Here is a 20,659-nt window from a genome sequence, read left to right on the forward strand (position 1 = left end):
GAAGCATGCAAAAGGATAGGAGTCTGGAAAGTTGTAGCACAGTGCTTCTTGCATATATGATAAAGTCGCTCGGTGCATTAGGTAGTATTTTTATTTGAGCTCAATAGTGTCGTTTCATATGTTCTAACCTTATTCCCGGGATATTATATTAAAGGCCCCGGGGGGGGGGACAGAATAACTGCTACTTGGTAGATAGATACATCATCCTTCATTGATAGGTGTCAAAGTGCGGGATATATATGTCTTATGTTAACATTTGAAAAAAATGGATGGACCAGAATTTTGTCTAGATCCGGCACTCTAGATTAGGAATTAACCTTATTTGTCAGACCTAGTGATAGAAATCCTCCATTCAGGTTCTTAGTTGGAACCTTTTCACTCCCGTCTAGCTGTGTGACTACATGTATTCGGATGAATGCTGCAAAATTTGCTGTCATTCTAACAAGTTGGAGGCATCACCTCTTAAATTTGATGTACATGACTGATTGATACGGGATCAATATAGAGGGTCCCTGCTGACATATGCATACCTGCAACTTTGAAATTGTAACCCAAGGCAACCGACAGAGAACAGTCTACAAGAGAGGAGGAGATAATTATAGAAGTCAAAGCCAGGATATTCAAAGTGTTATATCAAAAATCTTGAAATGGATTCAAATTGTTAAAGTATTTGCTAGTAGTAGGCAAAACAATTTGTTTAGTCAGTATTCCCGCTATCCACGCTATGCATCGTAAAAAGAAAAGAGTCCAGAGTAAAACAAATATCTCTCCCCACAATTCCAGACAAGGGCATGGGGGAAACATGAAAGGAAAAGATATGCCATGGATAAGGCTTTCAATGTGAGTGTCAACAACATTTCCCGGGGGGGCTCGGTATCAGGGTGAATTCCGAGTTCCCAGTATAATACCACACGTATCACACTCGCACTGGGGAGAAGTATGGAGGGGAGGGGGGGGAACCACAAAGTCAGATGAGTGGTCGAAAGGGCAGTGATAATCTGGGGGCGAGTGAGAAGTTGGAGGAGCTGCAGTGGAGAAAGAAGAGAGGAAGAGAGGGCCTAACGAAAGAGCAGCAGTGAGAGGGGAGGTACAGTCTGAGCTGGGACCAACAATGTCCAGCAAAATCAAAAAGAATGAAACAAAGAAACATGAGAGCGTGATGAGTCCATAAACACCAAAAATAAGCCCCAAACTCCAAAAGTTTAGTCAAAGGACAAGTCGCTGTGGTGATACATTAAAGATGAAGCACGGGGGGCGAGGGTAGGAAGGCGCAGGTAGTACAAAAGAAGGAGGTCGACGAGTCGGATAGGATGTAGGGTGGGAAAATGCTAGCAAGATCCACATCTCCCTGGCCGTTGAAGGCATGGAAACCCGCCGGGCCAGAGAAGATCAGTAGAAGACACCAGCAGGAAAAGAGGAATGGAAAGGTCAAAAGACAGTAGAGGGGAGGAATGCTCGAGACTCCACCGGTGGCTGGGGTAAAGGAAGCAGACCGTCCAAGAACCAGCCGTGTTGGAGGTGACCCTAGCTCATAAAGAAGCATGTGGCAGGACGCAAAATGTGAGGAACGCGCGGATCAAGCGGTACTGGACAAATTGCTGAGAATTCCAGAGACTCAAGGTGAGGAGTGGGCGTGCCAAAGTCCTCCACCTGGTCAAAAATTGAAGCTTTGCTTGGCATGGAAGATCGCCCATGGCCTCATGGCCATCTCTTCGCCTTGAGTCTTCATCATCTGTGCTTGAAAAGCCGGTCCTGACATATCGCGAAGACACTGCCCCAGAAAAAAAAAGAACTTGCAGACAAGGACGTATAGGCTGTAGTGAGATCGAGCCGCTGTCGCTTGCACCGGTAGTCTTGTTGACACTTGATCCATTGATCGAGTGAAAGACATGTCATAGACCCGAGCATGTCTTTTTTTCGTCACAGCCATTCCCTGTTGTCGACAGTATGGCGCTAGACTGAACTGGAGCACAGCGAGGCAAGTGACATAGCCAAGCTAAGCCGCTGTGCGCATATTCACCGGGCTGCGGCTGAGTCGTGTCGATGCACAGGTTGAACTTCCAGGACAAGACAGACGGCCATGCTGCTTTTGCTTTTGTCTCTTCTTTTTGTTTCATTTTTTCCTCCTTTTTTTGTCGTTGTGATTTCCCATTTCTCCCCGTGATCGTTTCCGCCAAGGTTCCCTCTGCCGTCAGATCCACCCGCATCAAGGTACTCTCTGCCCCCCGGGATTGAGTGATTGAAGCACGATTAGATTACTTCCATCGCTGCTTGTCCCAATCTGAGGGTCGGGTTTCGTCATAGATCTGACCACCCTTATTGTGGATGATCACGGGAGGCCTGCGGACTGAATTGCTGGCTGAGGATGCAGAAAAGACCAAAGAAGATTAGCGGGATTCTTATCGGACCTGGGGGACGGGACGGCTGTCAAGCCAGCATACCTCGGACTTGTGTCGCAATGACTTGATCAGATGTGTTGCTGACACCGCTGGCCAGAGTGGAATTGGAGTCGTTGGAGAGTTTATGAGGCATGGTGATGGATGTGAAATTGAAGATGATGATCTTGAGAAGATCGGTGGAAAGACCCAAATTGGCAACGAGAGCGTGATCACAGAAGTGGAAGGAGGGCAACTGACAGGTCAATGGAGGTGGTTTGTGAGAGGGAGAGAGATTAGGGTAGTATCTGGGACAGGGAAGAAGAGAAAGAGAGACGGGGGAGAGAGAGAGGGCGTGAGAGAATGAGAGAGCAGACAGTGTTGAACTGGGTGCGAATCCGATCTAATGAGATGGGAAGCGGTCAAAAAGACAATGGAGATTCAAAGACTGATGATGGCGCTGATGGGAGATGATACCCCAAGTGTTGGCAGGATAAAGATTTTGTGAATTGGAGATGCGATGAGTGTAGCCAGAAAGTGTTTACAGGAAAGGCAGCAGAGAGGCTTTCTTTTTGTATACTTTCCAGGGCAGCTGCCCCGAGCTCTCTCTCTCTCTCTCTCTGGATCTTTGGCACTATACCCAATTGAGTAGTGCATCTGATCTACACAATTCCGGGGAACCCTGAGCCGCCATGCTCGCCCCGGGAAGCTTGGGGGGTCGCGAGTCACATTGAGGACCAAAAAGAAAAAAATAAAAAAAAAAAAAAGGGCAATGAAGCAATGGGAATATTGGGCCATTGGGAATGGATCAGCCCCCTGACGTATCTCGATTGCTCCACGAAGATCGTCTACGGAACCACACAGACCGGAACTGGATGGTGACTTGCAAGACGATAGACTCTTCTATGCAGTGGGTGGTACCTCCTTTGTGACTTGGTCATGATCCGGACCGGTAGCGAGCTGAACGCGTCGGAAAGGGAGAGAGAACCTTCACGGTACGTTCACATACGACATACGGGCAACTGATGTCGATAAGCATGCGTAGTCATGGACCGATGTGGGTATGTGCAGTGGTACAGTTCTATTACATCAACAGTATTTGGTGCCTGGTATCCGTTCGGAGTGATCCTCGTCGATGATTGACCATGATGCCAGGTCCAAAGTAAGGCAGCCAGTCAGGAAGGAGATGGAGCTCTAGGGTGGGTCTCACAGACAATACCATTCCGAGGCTCCTGCGGTATTGGAACGGGAAGCACGGGCGATGAGACTGTACATTTGCATGGTCGACCAGACATCCAACGTGTATACCTATACCGTACATGCTTTCTTTCACACGCTGACCACGTATCTCTCTGGACTGCCACAGTACAGGATCAGGGATCCCCGGCTCCGTATGTGCAATGCTGTATATATTATACAACGATACAATAATTCCTCCATGGGATCCTCCTATTGAATGGTGAATGGATCAGATGGGGGTCTCAGAGTGGAACCTCACCGGATAAATACTGTGAGAGCTATTCTTGCAGAAAGAGGAAGAGGAAGATAGTAGTAGGATCGATTCTTCACTCAGTCCAGTTGTGCTGCACAACCATTCCTTCATGTTGTCCTATCGATGACAGTAGTAGGTAGGCCGGTGATGGACATCATACATCATACCCAATAGGTTGTCCCTCTTGTAGGCGGTCGTTCTGTGCCGATGGGACCCGAGTACAGCATGTCAAGCCTGCGGCCAGCCCGTCCGGAGAGGACGAGCGGTGATGCCTCAGGCTGGAAGAGCTGGATCCACCCATGTGACCAATCACTTGACCACCAACACGAAATGATGGCTGTCAGTACATTCCATGGCTCCGAATCGGCGATGCATCGGTCATGAATGTCCCATGCACATGATTGCCTACTGTCTACGGTCTACTGTCTGGGAAGGGAAAACAACTTGTCAGAGTGAATACAGTGATGTCAATGCCCATTGAGGAAGGGGAGAAAGAGAGATATTCTAGGGGGGGGGGGGAGGGCTAGGGGGGAGGGTGGAGAGGCTGATCTTCACCGACATCCAAGTCCCTGAGATCCCTCAACTCCCGCCGGTCAGGCTCAACAGCCTCGTAGCCAGCTGGATGTGTACCTGGTACAAGTGTTCAGTACGAACACACTACTACAGTACCACAGTGACTGTGGTACTGGGGACTCGCCCCCCCCCTGACAACTTGTCAGCAAAGCCTACACCCAATCCGGCCAGCTCTCCACTCTCCACAGTCCGTAGTCCGTAGTCCAGGACTCTAAATGAGTCCCAGAGTCCACTCAGGTCCAGATTCCTCCTTTCGGCGCATGTTTGCTATGTTTGCTGTGTTTCTGTGGTGGTACTTTCTCGTCCGGGCCTTTGGCTCCTGGCCTGGAACAGCTGCGTTGCCTCTGATTTCCTCCCTTGCCCCTGAGCCCAAAAATACAACTCGGCATCATTGGCGAGAAGCGCGATTAGAGCCAATATCCGCGCCAATCACTCCTTCTCTGGACGACCCCCTTGGATGTCCTCAATCCGGTCGATCGTCAATTCCACCCATTGCAAGACCATTTTTACGTGTCGGTGGGCTGAGAACTGATTACCGGGTTGGCTCGGACACGTTTTGGACGATAGCTCCCATTGTACGGTCACTCTTCGTGAGGCGAAGCGAAATTGCGAAATGACGGAATTGCGCCATGGAGAAATACTGTATTCCGTACCACAGCCATACCGTCCATGCTTCCATAAGGAGCGCTAGACGGGTGACTGAGTCGTAGATTGTAAACTGCACATCGTCACGCCCGAGGTCATCTGACTCCTGCAAAGTGTCGAGTGAAACCAAGTAAACAACACAGACTCGTTGGGTCGGCAGCTTGCGCTCGTGGTGGATGCTTTTGACATTTCCTTTTCCTTGTCTTTTTCTGATTCTTTCTTTTCCCTCTCTCCCCCCCCCCTCCTCAACTTCCCTCCAAGTTTGATTGACGACCCAAGAGACGTGCATGGGCACTGGCACCTGCTGTACCTCGCGTCGTTGGTCCCCATAAATTCTTCCCAGGGCTACACGTCACCTCACTGCGTCTAGAACCCAGATTTTGCCCCCCCTTGTGGATTAGGCAGATCGTTGATCCAATGGACGGAATGGTGATGATCTTCTTCCACCCATTCCTTTCTGTCGATCCGGGGGGAGATGGATGGAGGCATGCATGCAGTGGCCGAGTCTTGCAAAATCCGATCACTAAGCAGGGAGAGGCCGCTGGATCAGAGTGAGGCTACGACGTGTACAGATGCAGAGAGTGAGAGAAAAATGCGAGAGGGGAAAAAAAGTATGACCATTTCCCTGTCTCTCCAAATCAATGTAAATTTCTTCTGAAAGAGAGGGGCGTTTCATTACATGGAATCCCCTTGCCCACCGGTCTTCTCTCGTTTCATCCGTTCGGCCCAGCCATTCATACTGCGCCGGATACCCAGTGTGCGACGTCCTGTCGCCGACGGGGCCTGCTGACGCACCTGATCCATTGTAGTCGTGTAGAATGCCTTTGATCGAACACCGTTGGTAGCCACGGACGTCGCCTCGCTGGTGTTCTGTGTTGCGGTCTGGGTGGGCTGTCCATGTAACGCAGATGGCGCGGAAAACATCCGAGCAGGCTTCATCGCGTGTGATGAGGTGGGAGCGGCCATCCAGGTATAGTTTGTCGGAGCGGTAGACTCGAGGGCGGGCCGGGATGGATGAAGGGGACGTGGCTGGAGGCGGTGGGAGGAAAGAGAGGTCGGGACTCTGCTGGCGTCAGGCTGCTGCATCCCAGAAGAAGCTGGGCCGTTGTGCAAAGATGGCTGACGGGATGAATAGTTACTACTGGCAGGCGGAGTAGGTCTTCCCTGGGAAACGGATGCACCGGGTTTCCCAAAGAACGTCGAGATGCTGGCTTGGTTCAGTCCGTCCTGGCGAGTGCCAGGAGCCGACGCCTGGTCTTTGGCCTGTGTGCGAACTTCACTTTTGGAATCATTTGGCTGAACCGCGATATAGTCCCTGGCCGAGGTAAATCCACCCGTGGACATCGTAGTGGGAACCAGAAACGAAGACGAAGCACCGGAGTTGACACTGCTAGTAGTCGTGTAGGACATGGGATTTCGCCCCTCATGGTCTGGCCTTCTGCGTTTGGGGTATGGCCCTTGAATGTGATCACCGTGGCGTTGGCTGTCATTCCGCTCGTCCTCGTCGGCGCGGATCTCCTCACCTTCCGAGGTCCATTTATCGTCCAACACGGACGGTAGCGACGCAATATCTTGGCAAAGTGCCTCAGCTGTTGGTCGCGGTCGACGCAGAGTATCGGCGATACCATGAACGATCTGCTCGTGGAACTGAGGACCTTTGAGACGAAAGCGTGACTTGACAATTTTGGGAGGCAGGAAAGGCGTCAGACTGGTCGAGCCATCTTCCCCCTCGCCAAACCGGAATTGCTTGAGCGGCAAGCTCAAATACAAGAGTACCTGCGCTCGAGTCATGGCAACGTATAGAAGACGCCGTTCCTCGTCAACCACCTCTGCGCGTGAGTGAGGGATACTTCCATTGTACACCGCTGGAATGAAGACGACGGGCCACTCTAAGCCCTTGGCAGCGTGGATGGTCGAGATCGTGACGCTTCCTGATCCCCCCTCATCTTCATCCTTGGTCTGAGCTTCGGTGGCCAGCGCTACATTGGCGAGAAATCGAGAAAGAGCCTCTTCGCCGGGATGAGTTTGCTGCTGCTCGACACCTTCAATCTCGGGCAGTTCCTCTTCAGGGTTCGTCTCACTCCCCGACAGGGCGACGTCGTTTGCTTGACCCATCAGCTCTTTCACGTTCGCCCAGCGACCGTCCTCGTCCAGCGGGTAGGCCTTGAGCAAATACTCTTGAAAGGACAAACTCTCCGTGATGTATTCCAGAAGCATGCATGGTGCGGACGCATCGGCGCAGTCCTGTAACTTCTGTCGGGAAGAATCGATGAGCTTGACGAGAGAGGAGAGGCCCAGCTCCGCCGCTTTTTGTAGCTTTTTTTCCGTTGCCCTGCGACCCTGGACCACGTCTTTGACAAAGGTCCACAAGGGGGTCCCAGCCTTGTCCGCACCCCCCGTCAACAGCTTGATAGTCTCATCACCAATACGCCGGGGGGGAACATTGATGATACTCAGCAACGCGTCCGAATGATCCGAATGGCTCACAACTCGTAAATAGTTGAGCAGTGTTTTCACTTCGACTCGATCAAAAAATTTGCGACCACCCACCATCTTGTACGGTATTCCTGCCCGCCCAAAGGCAGACTCGATGCGCGTGGATAATGAAGCCGAGCGAAGAAGAACCGCAAAATCGGACATGCGTAGCAATCTCCCCGTCAATGCTATGCTTCTCTTGATCTCAAGAACCATCCACGTCGCTTCGGCATTGGGATTCGGAAGTTTTCGCAAGACAGGCAGAGTTCCAAATTGATGAGTGGCTTCGAGCTTCTTTGCAGGTCGCGTGGTGTCTTGCTCAATCACGTCCTGAGCAGAGTTCAAAATAGAGCCCGACGAACGATAGTTCGATTCCAGTAGAACTACACACGTATTGGAGTATTTCCTCTGCATTCGCCGGAGGTTCTGGATTTCGGCGGACCGGAACCCGTAGATGCTTTGATCTGGATCCCCGACAATCGTGATCCGACGGTGCTTGGCGGCAAAGAGATTCATCAACTCGTATTGGATGATATTGGTGTCCTGAAACTCGTCGACCAGGACCGTCTGCACATTCGAGACGCACTCAGGATGCTCTCTTAGCAGATCACAGCAGCGCAGAAGCAGGTCATCGTAATCGAGCAAATTGGCTGCGACAAGAGCCTCATTATATGCGCTGTAGATATCGACCAGTTCTGCCTCGTCAGCTTTGACCTTGTCGGTCAAGTCCCTGGGAGCAAGACCATGGGCCTTGTGCTTTGAGATCCGTGCTTGGGCGGCTCTGATATCAATCGTGGACTTGAGACGTTTGATTATCCTCTACTAGAGATAATTAGTGACGAAACGATGATAGCAGAGCGCGAATACAGGCACCTCTCCACCTTCAGACGTACCCGGAGAATGGCTCGAGTGTCATCCGAGTCTGCAATCCCGAATCCTTTCCGCAACCCAATCAGATACCCATACTTGACAAGGTACCGCCGGCAGATCGAATGAAACGTGCCCAGAATCAGCCGTGACTGCAATTTTTCCCCGATCAGCTTACTCAGACGCTCTCGCATTTCCCGACTGGCTTTGATCGTGAACGTGCAGCAGATGACATCCTGGGGCTGATAACCATGGTGTGAGAGCAGGTACGCGACGCGCGCCGTGAGGGTTTTCGTCTTGCCCGAGCCCGGGGGAGCGAGCACCTGGAGGATCGGGGCCGAGGACGTGACGGCCTCGCGCTGCGCGTGGTTCAAACCATCGAGAATGGGATCCATAACATTGCTGATGGGTGATCAGAGGCCGACTTGGTCTGGATGTGAATCGGCCCTTTCGTCGCAGGTTCCCTCCTAGATGTGGCGAGCTCGACGCGCGCACCGAACGCGGTGTCATGTGACTCCCATCCAGCACGACAGGCTGACTGGGCACCTGATGCTTCCAGTAATGGGATACAGTAGCGAATTGCTGTATTTCGCCTCACCTGGAGCTGTAAGCTAAAAGGCTATCTGCTTCTGAATATGGCTTCTTGTGATATCAAGTCGTGCACCTTGCTGGCTTGTAATTGCCGAATATGTGAATGATTACGAACCCCGGGAGCTACCAACTACTAATCCAGTTATTGGGACGCTCAATGCGATCCTCTGCCAAAAATTCAATTGGCCAAAGTCTATAAGAAAGATGTAATACCTCTGCCTAGCGATAGATGATAGTCGCTCCAGAGCTTCAATGTCGGCGTGATCCTTCATGATCAGATGCCTTTTACAACATAACGTAGGCCTCCATCAAAAAAGAGAAAATCATTTGTTCAACGTGAACCGTCAGATCGGTACAAATGCCAGATACTGTACATGAACCACAGAAATGATTTCGAAATCTCATTTCAGCCTCGTTCAGCAGCTATTACCCTTGACGGTAGTCATTAACGAGTGTATCGACCGGATCTCCTATGCCCGATGGAGTACGATGGCTGCTTATTGAGAATCAGCCGCCCAATATGAACCTTGTGCAGTCTGCTACCCTACTCTCTCAGAGATCTTGGCTCTAAATCCACCGTCTGCACCGCGAAACATCCATGAGCTCTTAAATATAATCGCCTAGACTACTTTCTTGTTTCTTTTCTCTAGAACACAACTTTCCCGACTGAAGAGAGAGCATTCGATAAAAATACGATGCAGTTATCGACAGAGGAGCGATTTGCCTTCAATCATGACAGCAAGCAGCAACAGCGGGGGGCGCTCCGATCCTAGCGCACCTAGAAGCATCGAAGATGACACCGAGTGATACGGCTCTCGAGACAAAAGTCAATGGCCACAGAAAATTCATAAAGAATGCCGAATACGTCTTCCAATCCGTCACAGTGATCTTGCGCAGCATCATTTTATTGTCGATCCTCGTTGAAATTGCGAGCTATTCTTGACTGGGAATACGCCGGATTCTTTCCTAAGCACATTGAGTGGCCCTCAATAGCGCTGAATCAGATGGTGAGCATGACGACTCCACAGTCTTGTTGCAATTTATGGACGCCACGTAAGTATCTACCTGATGGAACGCAATTTTTGAATACGGTTCTCGTACGCATCTTCCATTCTTCACGGTCAACACAAGCTAGGTACGAGTAGCGTCTGCAAGAGTAGTATCAGAGCATTTCTCTTAATCCTCTACAGAATCACAGAATATCTCAGTCCATAAACCGTCTCACAGGCAACACGATTTTTTTTCTCACTTTGCACTGAACGCTAAGCCTTGTGATAGTGGTGAGAGTAGCCTTGTTCAGCTTCTTAGATCAGACTCCCGTCCTTGTTATGCCAAATCACGAGACATACCTCGCCTAGTGAGGGAGTTCTAAAGTAAATGGAGGGCATTCGCTTTTGAGTTTCCGAAACATTTGCACCGCATTTCTGACACTTCACGATGCTGGTCGGCAGTACGAAGCAGTGTACGAGGCTGAGAGTATAATCACCAAATGTTTGAACACAGGCCTTGCAACTACTCGCAACTAATTGCCAGGCCTACCCCCCAAAACTGCCCAGCTTACTAGACAAGGCCCTACAGCTCTCGAAAAGGATACCGGTGGGCCTCAATTATAAATAGACGGCAAGAGCAATATATAAAATTAAGGGGTCTGCTTGATCAGGGACACAATTTAGAATCGTTGCGTTCCTGCCAACGTTTATACGTATGAGCTGTGTACGGCTGTAGTGTTACGGTGGCACTGGCAATTAAATTCGCGGGATAGCCTAGTTTGGCTAGAAAAACTATTTTTAAACGTGTACATCATAGTCGCTCGCTGCTGAGGTGATAATTCAGCCCCTGGCTTACGGTCTGCATCAGATGGTATCTCGTTCAGGGCCATAGGAGTGATGTAGGAAGGGAAGATAATAGAAGGTTGTAGGTTGTGATGCAGGTTAGTGGTGGGGCTGAGTGCACACGACATAGTAACTGTTCGGTGTCCGGGGTAGTGTACTTTCCCCCGGATAACATGTGCGATAGCTCGCTCGACTTTTGCATCCATAGATCTCTCTCTACCTGACTTTAGGTCCACTGCACCAGTGAGATGGAGGGAGGGGGGGGGGATGACTGCGATGCACAGCCGATGCAGATAGTCGGTTTCGGAGTATCATTTCTCAGCAACGACTAATCAAGTGGAGAATCCTTGGCCCCCTCTCCATCCCGCCTCCGGGCTGACCAACTGTATACTGCGGACGATCAATTTTGCGTTGCCCTTGCCCTTGTTCCCCGATATACAACCGGGCTGGACGGTGCATACATGACGGTAAAGTGCACTTGCACATGCGGTCTCGAGGAAGCGAGATACGATCATGTCCGCCCGAGGACGCCACTCTCTTCTTAAAGTGGCCGATATCGGATCTGGAACCTTGGAAGATCTATGCGTTGGAGACTCTTGGCTTGATTGGATAGCTCATTATGGACACCTCCAAGGTTCATACGGTAAAAACGGTCAAAGAGGCCCGGGGGTGGAGGGAAGAAGACATGCTCAATTTCACGAGGACAAATGATTTCAATTTCCCATGACTTGAGCTCTCGATGAGTCTGACTCATGACGGGTGTCAGCTTGAAGCGGATGGACCGATTTTGGAACCCATTGCGCTCCTGTCAAGAGTACCTCAGTCGGAGTATGTCTAGTTCCAATGAAGTGTACTTGTCAAATGATGATCCCTTATTATCCTGCCCAGATGGATATCTCCCAGCCCTTCAGCTTCAGCACTGTGCTGCCGACGGCTCCTCCGCCTTTTCGATAAAGTTTATCGTCCGCCTCGTGATAAGCCGCTCGGCCCCTGTTCGTCCCCCAGAAATTCGTCAAGAGTCGACGAATAACAGAGTTCTGATTTAGGAAGGTCAAGATCCCACTCCTCCTTTCTGATGGGGTTCAGCCCCTCTTCATCAATTCAAGGAATAAGAAAAAAACAACTGAGCGGGTAGCGAACACTCAGATCCCGACTCTCCCGTATACGTGCTGTCCATAGCATGAAACTGTATGAGGAGTGCAGTGGGCCCCAACTCCATTATGACTCAACTTTGAGCAGTGGGATGAGTGTTGGCTGTGTCGAGCGGGCGGTGTACACGAATGCATTGCGCAAATGCTGGATGGAGGAGATCTCAGTATGTAGCAGCAGGAAGCGTAGGGTCAATTTGTCCGGAGAGCTGGGAAAACATTTTCAATCTCATGCTATTCAAAAATCGCTCAAAAAGACCTCGACTTCATCACAGGACATCTCATGCAATTCCCAAAAATTAAAAAAAAGCCCATTTTAAAAAGTCCAGAGGAGGAAAAACAGAGCGGAGCCGCACCAATGTTATGGAGCCTCTTCGCTTGCTGACGCAAGTCGACCAGAGCCTTCGTCGGCCGCCCAGAGACTCTTCCAAAGGAGAGAAGGAAGAACGCCAAGTACGCCGCAAAATGTATGTATCTAACATCCGAACAGAAAGCACTCCCTGAAAAAAGGACCACCCCGCGAAAAAAAAAAGAAAAAAGAAAAAAAAAAAAGTCAAACGCCTCAAAATTGAGCAATGCCGATGGTGAAAAAAGTGATGCGTTCAGTCGGAACTGAAGATACCTAGAGGAAGGCTGATGGCCACTTCGTAATTGGGGACATTGACGATTTCCGTAATGTGGAGGTCCCCCGCGACACTCGCCAAGATGTAGGCCTCGCTCTTCGTCAAGCCCTTGGTGTGAATGAGCCATTGAATGAGGCTACGCACGGCACTTTGTGCGGCGACGTAGAGGTCGGGTGCCACGCCCAGGGCGCCGTAGGTGCCCAGGTCGGGCAGAGGGTTGGGTATTTGGGCGCGAGGAGGCGTCTGGTAGTGAGGCGCAGTGACCCAGGGCTGATTCTTCACCAGTTCGAAACGGAGGGTGGCTTTGATGGGAGTCTCGATGGCGGTTCCGCAGACCTCTCCCTGACCCTGCGCAGCGTGTCCATCACCGCAGCTGAACAGCGCTCCGGCTGTCTGCACAGGCAAGAAGACCGTTGAGCCGACGCTCAACTCCCGACAATCGAGGTTGCCCCCGGCCTGCGTCGGGGGCACGGTCGAGAGTTCCTCATCGGTGGCGGGCGCAAGACCCATGCACCCCAGAAAAGGCCGGAGGGGAATTCGCATATCCTTGAATTGCGCATAACCTTTCTCACGGTCGAGGGACCAGATCTTGATCTCCGGTTCCGGGAAATCCTCCGCCAGCAGACCGAACCCAGGAATGATGGCGGACCAACCCCAATCTGCGACTTCAAGGGCCAACACCTCCACCTTGAGAACATCCCCGGGTTGAGCGTCTTGTACGTGGATAGGACCGAAGACGGGATTGGCGATATCGAGGTCGAGAGTGCTGATCGCCGATGCGTCCGAGGCAGGATTGAGCTGACCATTGCTGCTATCGATGGCATCGAAAGTGACCGTTTGGCCCGACGAGACCGTCAACTTGGGTGTGATCTTGCGAGACCATTTCACATGACCGCATTCCTTGCCCACGTGGAAATTGTTCCAACCCGCGGGGGCCATGCTGGAGCTGGGGGCGGTGATTGATTTGAGGTGGGAGAGTGTGGCAGTCATCGGGAGCGACAGCCACGCGTGTGATATAGTACTTTGCTGAGTTTGGAACGATGACCGAGACAGAACCGAGGTCGGGCGGGACGAAAGGGAATAGCACCAGTGGCGGGAAAGGTCAATTTAAAGAAACAAGTGGGTGAGAGAGAGAGACGAATGCCAGAAGGAGAACCGGATGGGAGGGCCGACTCGGGTGCCATTTAGACGAGCATCCTAACCAGAAGGGCGCGATCCTCCTCCTCCTCTTGTCTTCCTTCCTCTATCTCACACTGTCTCTACCCTCCCGCTCTGTTCTTTTTTTTTTCTTCATAGGGGAGGAGGGGGGGCAATGAACTGTTTAGGGAAGGTGGGTAGGAAAATGATGGTGGAGGGCGGAGGAGCAGAGGGGTCCAGCGGATGGGCAGTGGGCACCGGGACTGGGCGTCCAGCAGAAGATTCGGCCGTCGTGACTTGTCGGTGGGAGACAGGAAGCTGGATCGAGTCAATAGGAAGAGTGGGATCGTACAAACTTGCGCAATGCTTGTTCTTGAAGGGATCTCCACTCCGGGAACCCGATTTCGTCGCCTGCCTAAACGGGTATGACAGAGTTCCAGAGTTCCAGGCCGGCGGGATTTTCACGCTCGTTGGAGCCTCTGAACGTTGGATGGAGACCAGATTGGCACCGCCTGGCAAAGTCACACCAGCGACTGGAGATGGGAGATAGGAATGTGCTCCGATAGTGACTCGGATAGAACTCCGTGAGGAAATAAACTATGCAGAGCATGGTGCGCTATGCACGGTTTATCTGCCAGAGATCCTACGTCCACAGGAGAATGCTCCGAGTCCATCTCCAGACCATCGCTTGATTCTACGCTGGATGAGATTGCAGTGAACCGGATACCCAGGAGCTCCTTGGAAGGGTGTATCGTGACTGCTTAGCTCGTCCCAGTTCGAGTATACGTTCCATGTGCAGTTCTGGGAGGGGCCATGTGCATGTACAGTACATCGCAAGCGGGCTTTTTTTTAATCACCTTCTTTTTTCTTCTCGGATGGGGTAATGCGACAATCTTTCTGCAGGCCATAATTGGTCTCGCAAGGAACTGGCGATCCACTCTGACGGAACAGAGCGACTGTGGCCCCCCCACCACCTTGCGACCTTCTTTTTGATTTTCCTTCTTCTCTTCTTAACCCCGGCCATGAACAATGCAGTTGCATGATTGTATCCACTGTAGAGGAGCAGGGATGCAACTCTGATTCTCAGTTGTGATGGATAGCCGGTGGACATGTTGCGTGGAAAATCCAGACTTTATTATGTCATTCGCAGAGAGATAACCTTTGATCTACCTCATCACCCCTTCAGGAAGAACCATCGGGTGGAGCCCGCAATGGAATCCCAGAGGCAAAAAGAGGGGGCACTTCCAGAACTGGATCAGAAGCGTAGGCGGTCATGCTCGCGGTAAAACACACAGACCAAACAGACCAAACATGGAACACAACAGCACCCGTGCCATCTGGTCGGTGAACCTGCAATTGGAAGAGGGCCACGAGCCTGGTGCCAACGCAGGATTTACGAGAAACGAGCGTCAGTGCATGATCAGACTCAAGAGGCTGCAGCATCTCTGGCCCCTCTACTATTGACACACGAGCCAGACAGGTCTTGGGGATGAACCCCTTTCATAGATGGCACCCTAGCTGGTCAAATCTGTCGCTCAAGTCAATCCGTCAAGCTATTAATCCGTCAAGGAAGTATCTTCTCCCGGGTGTACGAGTGACGGAGAAGCCGAAGCGTGGTGGCAGACGGGAGCAGCCCATGGGCTCGTGAGTAACCGAACGTCAACGACACAGCTCCGATGCTTGGGATTCGATGGAGGGACAAGCGAAGGATTCAAGGTTAGCATATGAAACGCCACGCCACCGGAGCTTTCCATGAAAGGCAGGCCGTTGGGCTCAAGGGACGATTGGGTAATCATCGGATCTGGAGGAGTTTCAACAATCTTGATTGGTTCCACTCCGATGGTGGGCTGGAGCGGGATCGGTAAACCCTTGTTTTCTTCACTTTTTTTTTTCTTTTCTTTTCTGATCTGGCTCTTTGGGCCCTTACCCACCGTCCTACCAACAGTCCCAACTACGAGAGGACATGGATATGGTGCGACGCAAGTAGTCCCGAACCTACATAAGTGCGGTACACCCTTCATCTACACATCATATCACCATCTACAGTCGAGTGCGACGACAACAACAACAACCAAAAACGCCAATCACAGCTGAGGAATACACACATCTCCATGGTAGTGATTATACCGCATACACCCTGCCACCTTCTGGTGCTTCCACATATCCCATTTCTGACTATCGGCGACGAGCCCGTCTTGATGAGGAACACGCGAGAATTTCGATGAAGCTGCCAAGAACCGCGATCCTGCGGTATGCTCAGCCCACATGTCTGAAAGGTCTGCTGCCAGATTGTGTCGATCAAAAAGGAATCAACCCTATCGCCGAGGACGTCGGTGCGGCCTGCCGTATTCATTCAGTTGTCTCCCAACCTGATCGAGACTGCTTACACCACAATTTGAATTCCTGAAGTTAAGCTAGAAAAAGGCAAAAGAGGATGGAGAGACGAAGAGAATAGGGAAGGGGATTTAGAAACATATATGAGCTGAAGCAATATCTGAACGTTGGTTCTGAAAGTGTCGAGGTGACCCATCCTTATCATGGTCATACCTAAGGTTCACAAGCACAGTAGGTATCCTCACACTGCTAGAGTGCCTACGAATACCTATCCATTGTACCCAATATCCCTGGGTCAGGTCATTTGTCGTCAGACATGATCAACTCCACCTCTAATCGTCCACACTTGTGGGCCTTTTCCACGCAAGATTTGGGGCCCGGCAGTTTCCATCCACAGAAGTTCTAGAAACTCTTCCGAAGCCAACCTGAGACGCGAATGCTGAGCACCGACTCGTGATGGCTTGGCAGCGAAGCCCCCCCTCTCACAGGAAATCTTTCCATCCCGCAGTCACCTTCTCCTTCGGGTCAACGCGACGAGCTGCCCTCCCCGTCCTAGTGGAACCAGGCCATCGATGCTGGTCCAGTTGCCTAAAATAAACCCAGGCCAAAGGATCTGCAATCTTCCATAGCTTTCAGGCGGGAAACAATGACATACGACGGTGCGACGGTGCAGTGTCGGAGGGTCAACATGGCTCCCAACCTCCCAACGGCAGATGATAACCCTCAAAGACTACAAAAAGGTGCAACATCCACCGATCCCCCCCCCCCCCGGACGGTCAAGTTTACAAACGATTTGTCGGAATGGGTCTAGGAGCACCCGAGTTCACAGGATGACCCGCGTCTTTCTTAGAGCTTCACCAAGCTAATGAGAACTACGGGCACCCTTCTCGGGTTTCCAGAGATCGATGAGGATCTACCACAGCTATTCGTCGGGGCAACACACGATGTTACTGCATCGCCGCTGTAGGAAAAGATAAAAAAGTACCGTGTTCCGTCGAATGGCCGGCATTTAAGCGCATCAGGGATAAGAGAACGAGTCTGCATCGCTACAGGTCTGATGGAGGGGGTACATGCTCGGAACGGATCTGGATCGTGCCGAGTGAATTTGATGCAGCAGTGGCTCCTTTGGGCGCTCGACTCTATGCCTGTCCTTTTTCTGTTTTGGGTCTTGCACATGCAACGATTGATTGTTCCGAGCCTTTTCTCCGTCACCGCCCATGGACGGGGAGAGCCTTGTTTGGCTCGCTCAAGCTCCCCACCGCTCGCCTCGCAACGACCTCGTGCATCTCGTGGCAGACAACCACACTCTCTGCTGTGAGGAACCTACTCCCCCTCCCAGAGTAACCAAAAAAAAAGATTTTTTTTTTTACGACTGTTGCCCGTTCAGCATCACAATCACACACGAAGCATTATCGCTCCTTGGTCGACCAGCCATACGATGGACCACTTCGTGCGCAATGTCGGTGGCCCGCATTCCTTGCAGTGACAGCTCCATCACATACTGGATCAGCACCGTATCATCGATGTAATCAGAGACTCCATCCGATACGATAACGAGCAGGTATCGGTGATGAGCGTGCAAGATCCGTCGTGATGTATAGGGTTCGTTGGACACCAAGTTCCCTCGCATAGACGTGGATGACGACGAGGCGCGTCGGACTGGAGTTGTTGTGTATTCCTCCCCGACCGTGTTGACCGGGTTTTTGTATTGCAAATCTCCCAGTGCACGGGACATGTTCAAGGATCCTGGCCACATCGAATTACCTAGGTGAGTATAGTTTCGTCGTCTGCAGGACGACCATCGAAATGACTCGCGTTGACGGCCTGGGAGGGCCCGCTCTCTAGCGTCTCCGCCCACTCTCCAGGATGCCCCTCGAGCCCCCCCATATCCGTCACCGCCGTCCCAAGGTCCGGTCCCCGCGCCGTTCAGGGTCCATAGCTGCGACTTACCAAGCCGAGAGACCCCATTTCGTCTTTCGACAATGCCTCCTGCCTCTTTGATCCGGGCGCTTTCCGTCGGGGTATCTGGTTTGTGTGCTTCGGTCAGTCGACGCTGTCGGGAGTGGGGTCAGCATTGCCGGCGCGTCCGTGTCGGGCCCTCTCCGTGGGACAACCATACAATATGAAATGGAGCCCCAGTTGTCGAATCCCGTTCCGCCATAATGACATGCGAATCCCCGAGATTGGAGACCACTAGTTCTCCCTCTGTCAGGTTGATCAGGCACAGGGCAACGGTCGATCCCGACACGGCGGGCTCGACGGACTCGAATTTGAATTTCTCCAGCAGCAATGCATCCTCGTCAGCCAAGGCGGCCTTGATGGCAATCGCATACTCCCCCCGTGGCAGCTCGGATCGCTGAGCAAGGAGGTTGTGTAAATTCTTGCTGGCATGGTCTGCAACTTCGCCAGATCCGCTGGCGGAGATGTCAGTCCTCGCTCACCAGCCCACCTTCGGTTGAGCCAACGGGGCTGCCCTTTTTTTCCCACTCACTGGCCATCATAAACTGCGAAAAAGGCGAGATTTTCATTTGTACTGGCGGGAAAGTGTTCAGGCACAATGGTCGTGTATCGATCCTCCTGGAATCTTCTGCTTCCCTGGGCCTATACTTCCACTCTCAGTTACAATCGGACAACGGGCACCAGAAATCTAGGAGGGATTTGCTACTTGACTTGCTCCAACGTCAAACAAACGAATAGCATCGGAAGTAGACATGAGTGTGGCGTGATGTGGCTCTTCTATCGAGGAGTTTACGGGTGAGGACCATCCTGAGACTGTCAGCAGGCCGATTTTGTGCTTTAGTGACCACTGACTCCCGGAACTCAAGCCCGACGGCCACTGTTGGTCTGTTGTCGACTCGTGAAGGATTCACCAGGCACTTGCCAAAGTCGCTTATCATGGATCAGAACCCCCTGAGAAGAAATTGACAGCCAAAAGCATGCTCCGTGCGAATGAGCGCAGTCAGTACCGGCGCTCAATAATAACCTCAACTGAACGATCGTCCTCGGGCCATTTGCATTCGTACGCCCTCGCCTCCAATGGAGTCATTTTGGAGCTTTGAAAATCTACCGTCCTGCGAATCGCCTCGCAGTACTTGTCCTCTCATTCATCTGATATGTCCGGTGTTCTTCGGCAGATCAGTATATGTATCTAAGTCTATATACTTGGCGCGTCCTCTGTACTTTGTTCTCCATCCGACAGGACTTTCCAGGGACGGTGGGGCTCCGATGATCGGTTCCTCGCACGGACCACCAATGCCTCGGATAGATCTGGAGGGCGATTTCATCCCAATCGATGCTGGTCAAGCACACCACATTATTTCTGCTGCAGCATCACTTGTGGACCCAGCGTCCCCAGAACAGAAAAAACCCCCCCAAATAAGAGAATGGGGTGGCCCGGTGTGGGAAATCTTGCTGGATACTTTTTCTCGCGCTCGCAACCCGGCAGTGACCTCACGCTCTCGGACTCAACCTCCCCCACTCCGCCGGATTTCAAATCCGAATCGCCTCTGCCTTCCTCTGACGCACACCCTGCGGAGGGTTCAAGAGAGCATGCAGTGGGCTCGCCGAATGGCCCGGCCGAAGAAACAGATCTAGAGAGCGCTCAGAGCACACCCAAGGCATCAGCATCCAATGCGCCGCCACCGGTTCTTGCCGTACCGACCCTGAGTCTGAATGATGATGCCTCAACCGAGAACGACAACGTTGCACGCACCGAGATAGAAGCCAAAGACCAAGCTCACCCACAAGCTCCTACAACAACATCACTCTCATCCGGCGCGAGCAATGCAACGTCCCAGAGCACCGCGAGGGGGCCTCTACCGGTACCCGAGCCCTCAACCTTTCGGATCGCTACACCCAACAGCCTTCCTTCCATGCCTCCTCCTCCAATCCCTCGACCGCGCCAAACTCCACTGCCAAACCGAGCACCTCCAACTCTTCAGCCTCCTCGATCAGGTGCTAGCTCCCTCCGCACCCCTCCCTCCGCCGCAGCAAGCCTCCGAGCACCCGTCACCTCCAGCGGCCTCAGCAGCAGCACCCTCGCCCCCACGACCGTGAAGAAACAAGCTTCCCGCAAGGTCATTCTTGAACCGGGCTACTCGCCACTCGACTGGGCAGCTCGCACCAGCAACCCCAACAATGGGCTCCGGGGTGCAGGGCTGCCTCCAGGCCTTGTACGCGTGACGCCGAGTCTGTTGAAGATGCAGAACGGGCGCAAGGGTCGTGACGCGTGGACTTCATACCAGGGCAAGGTGTACAACATCTCGCCGTATGCCCCTTATCACCCGGGGGGTAAGGGAGAGTTGCTTCGCGGCGCGGGCAAGGACTCTGCGCAGTTGTTTGCGGAGATTCATCCATGGGTGAACTGGGAGGGGATTCTGGGGGAGTGCTTGGTGGGTATTTTGGTTTCGGAACATGATCCCCAGGCGGAGAATGTGCTCGATGCGATGGATTGATCTCCGTTTCCATTGCTTGCTCGCCCAATTTCTTCCTTTTCTTGTTTTTTTTTTTTCTTTTTCTTTTTGGCGGGGGGACGTGTGGCATTGAAGTCGAATCCGATTTCGATCCC

General features: G+C 52.1%; 7 protein-coding genes across 7 annotated transcripts; 1 reads left to right on the forward strand and 6 right to left on the reverse strand.

Moving 5' to 3' along the window:
• Positions 1-1,234: 1,234 nt before the first annotated feature.
• POX_b02586 (uncharacterized protein) lies at positions 1,235-1,543 on the reverse strand (the record flags this gene model as incomplete). The annotated part of the gene is made up of 1 exon (XM_050111499.1): positions 1,235-1,543. The coding sequence occupies one exon, from the start codon at positions 1,541-1,543 to the stop codon at positions 1,235-1,237; it is 309 nt and encodes a 102-aa protein (XP_049971845.1).
• Positions 1,544-2,255: 712 nt separating this feature from the next.
• Positions 2,256-2,532, reverse strand: POX_b02587 (uncharacterized protein; the record flags this gene model as incomplete). Its single annotated transcript, XM_050111500.1, has 2 exons — positions 2,256-2,359; positions 2,442-2,532. 2 exons carry the CDS (start codon positions 2,530-2,532, stop codon positions 2,256-2,258), a joined length of 195 nt encoding a protein of 64 aa, XP_049971846.1.
• Positions 2,533-5,760: 3,228 nt separating this feature from the next.
• On the reverse strand, positions 5,761-8,822 carry POX_b02588 (uncharacterized protein; the record flags this gene model as incomplete). Its single annotated transcript, XM_050111501.1, has 2 exons — positions 5,761-8,379; positions 8,454-8,822. The coding sequence occupies 2 exons, from the start codon at positions 8,820-8,822 to the stop codon at positions 5,761-5,763; spliced, it is 2,988 nt and encodes a 995-aa protein (XP_049971847.1).
• A 3,778-nt stretch (positions 8,823-12,600) lies between these two features.
• POX_b02589 (uncharacterized protein) lies at positions 12,601-13,560 on the reverse strand (the record flags this gene model as incomplete). Its single annotated transcript, XM_050111502.1, has 1 exon — positions 12,601-13,560. One exon carries the CDS (start codon positions 13,558-13,560, stop codon positions 12,601-12,603), a length of 960 nt encoding a protein of 319 aa, XP_049971848.1.
• Positions 13,561-14,611: 1,051 nt separating this feature from the next.
• Positions 14,612-14,869, reverse strand: POX_b02590 (uncharacterized protein; the record flags this gene model as incomplete). The annotated part of the gene is made up of 1 exon (XM_050111503.1): positions 14,612-14,869. One exon carries the CDS (start codon positions 14,867-14,869, stop codon positions 14,612-14,614), a length of 258 nt encoding a protein of 85 aa, XP_049971849.1.
• Positions 14,870-17,458: 2,589 nt separating this feature from the next.
• On the reverse strand, positions 17,459-18,805 carry POX_b02591 (uncharacterized protein; the record flags this gene model as incomplete). The annotated part of the gene is made up of 4 exons (XM_050111504.1): positions 17,459-18,145; positions 18,212-18,506; positions 18,584-18,693; positions 18,758-18,805. 4 exons carry the CDS (start codon positions 18,803-18,805, stop codon positions 17,459-17,461), a joined length of 1,140 nt encoding a protein of 379 aa, XP_049971850.1.
• Positions 18,806-19,475: 670 nt separating this feature from the next.
• On the forward strand, positions 19,476-20,546 carry POX_b02592 (uncharacterized protein; the record flags this gene model as incomplete). The annotated part of the gene is made up of 1 exon (XM_050111505.1): positions 19,476-20,546. One exon carries the CDS (start codon positions 19,476-19,478, stop codon positions 20,544-20,546), a length of 1,071 nt encoding a protein of 356 aa, XP_049971851.1.
• Between the last annotated feature and the right edge of the window lie 113 nt (positions 20,547-20,659).

The sequence above is a fragment of the Penicillium oxalicum genome, chromosome II, assembly GCF_001723175.1.
Source record: "Penicillium oxalicum strain HP7-1 chromosome II, whole genome shotgun sequence".
In the NCBI taxonomy this organism is placed as follows: Eukaryota; Fungi; Ascomycota; class Eurotiomycetes; order Eurotiales; family Aspergillaceae; genus Penicillium; species Penicillium oxalicum.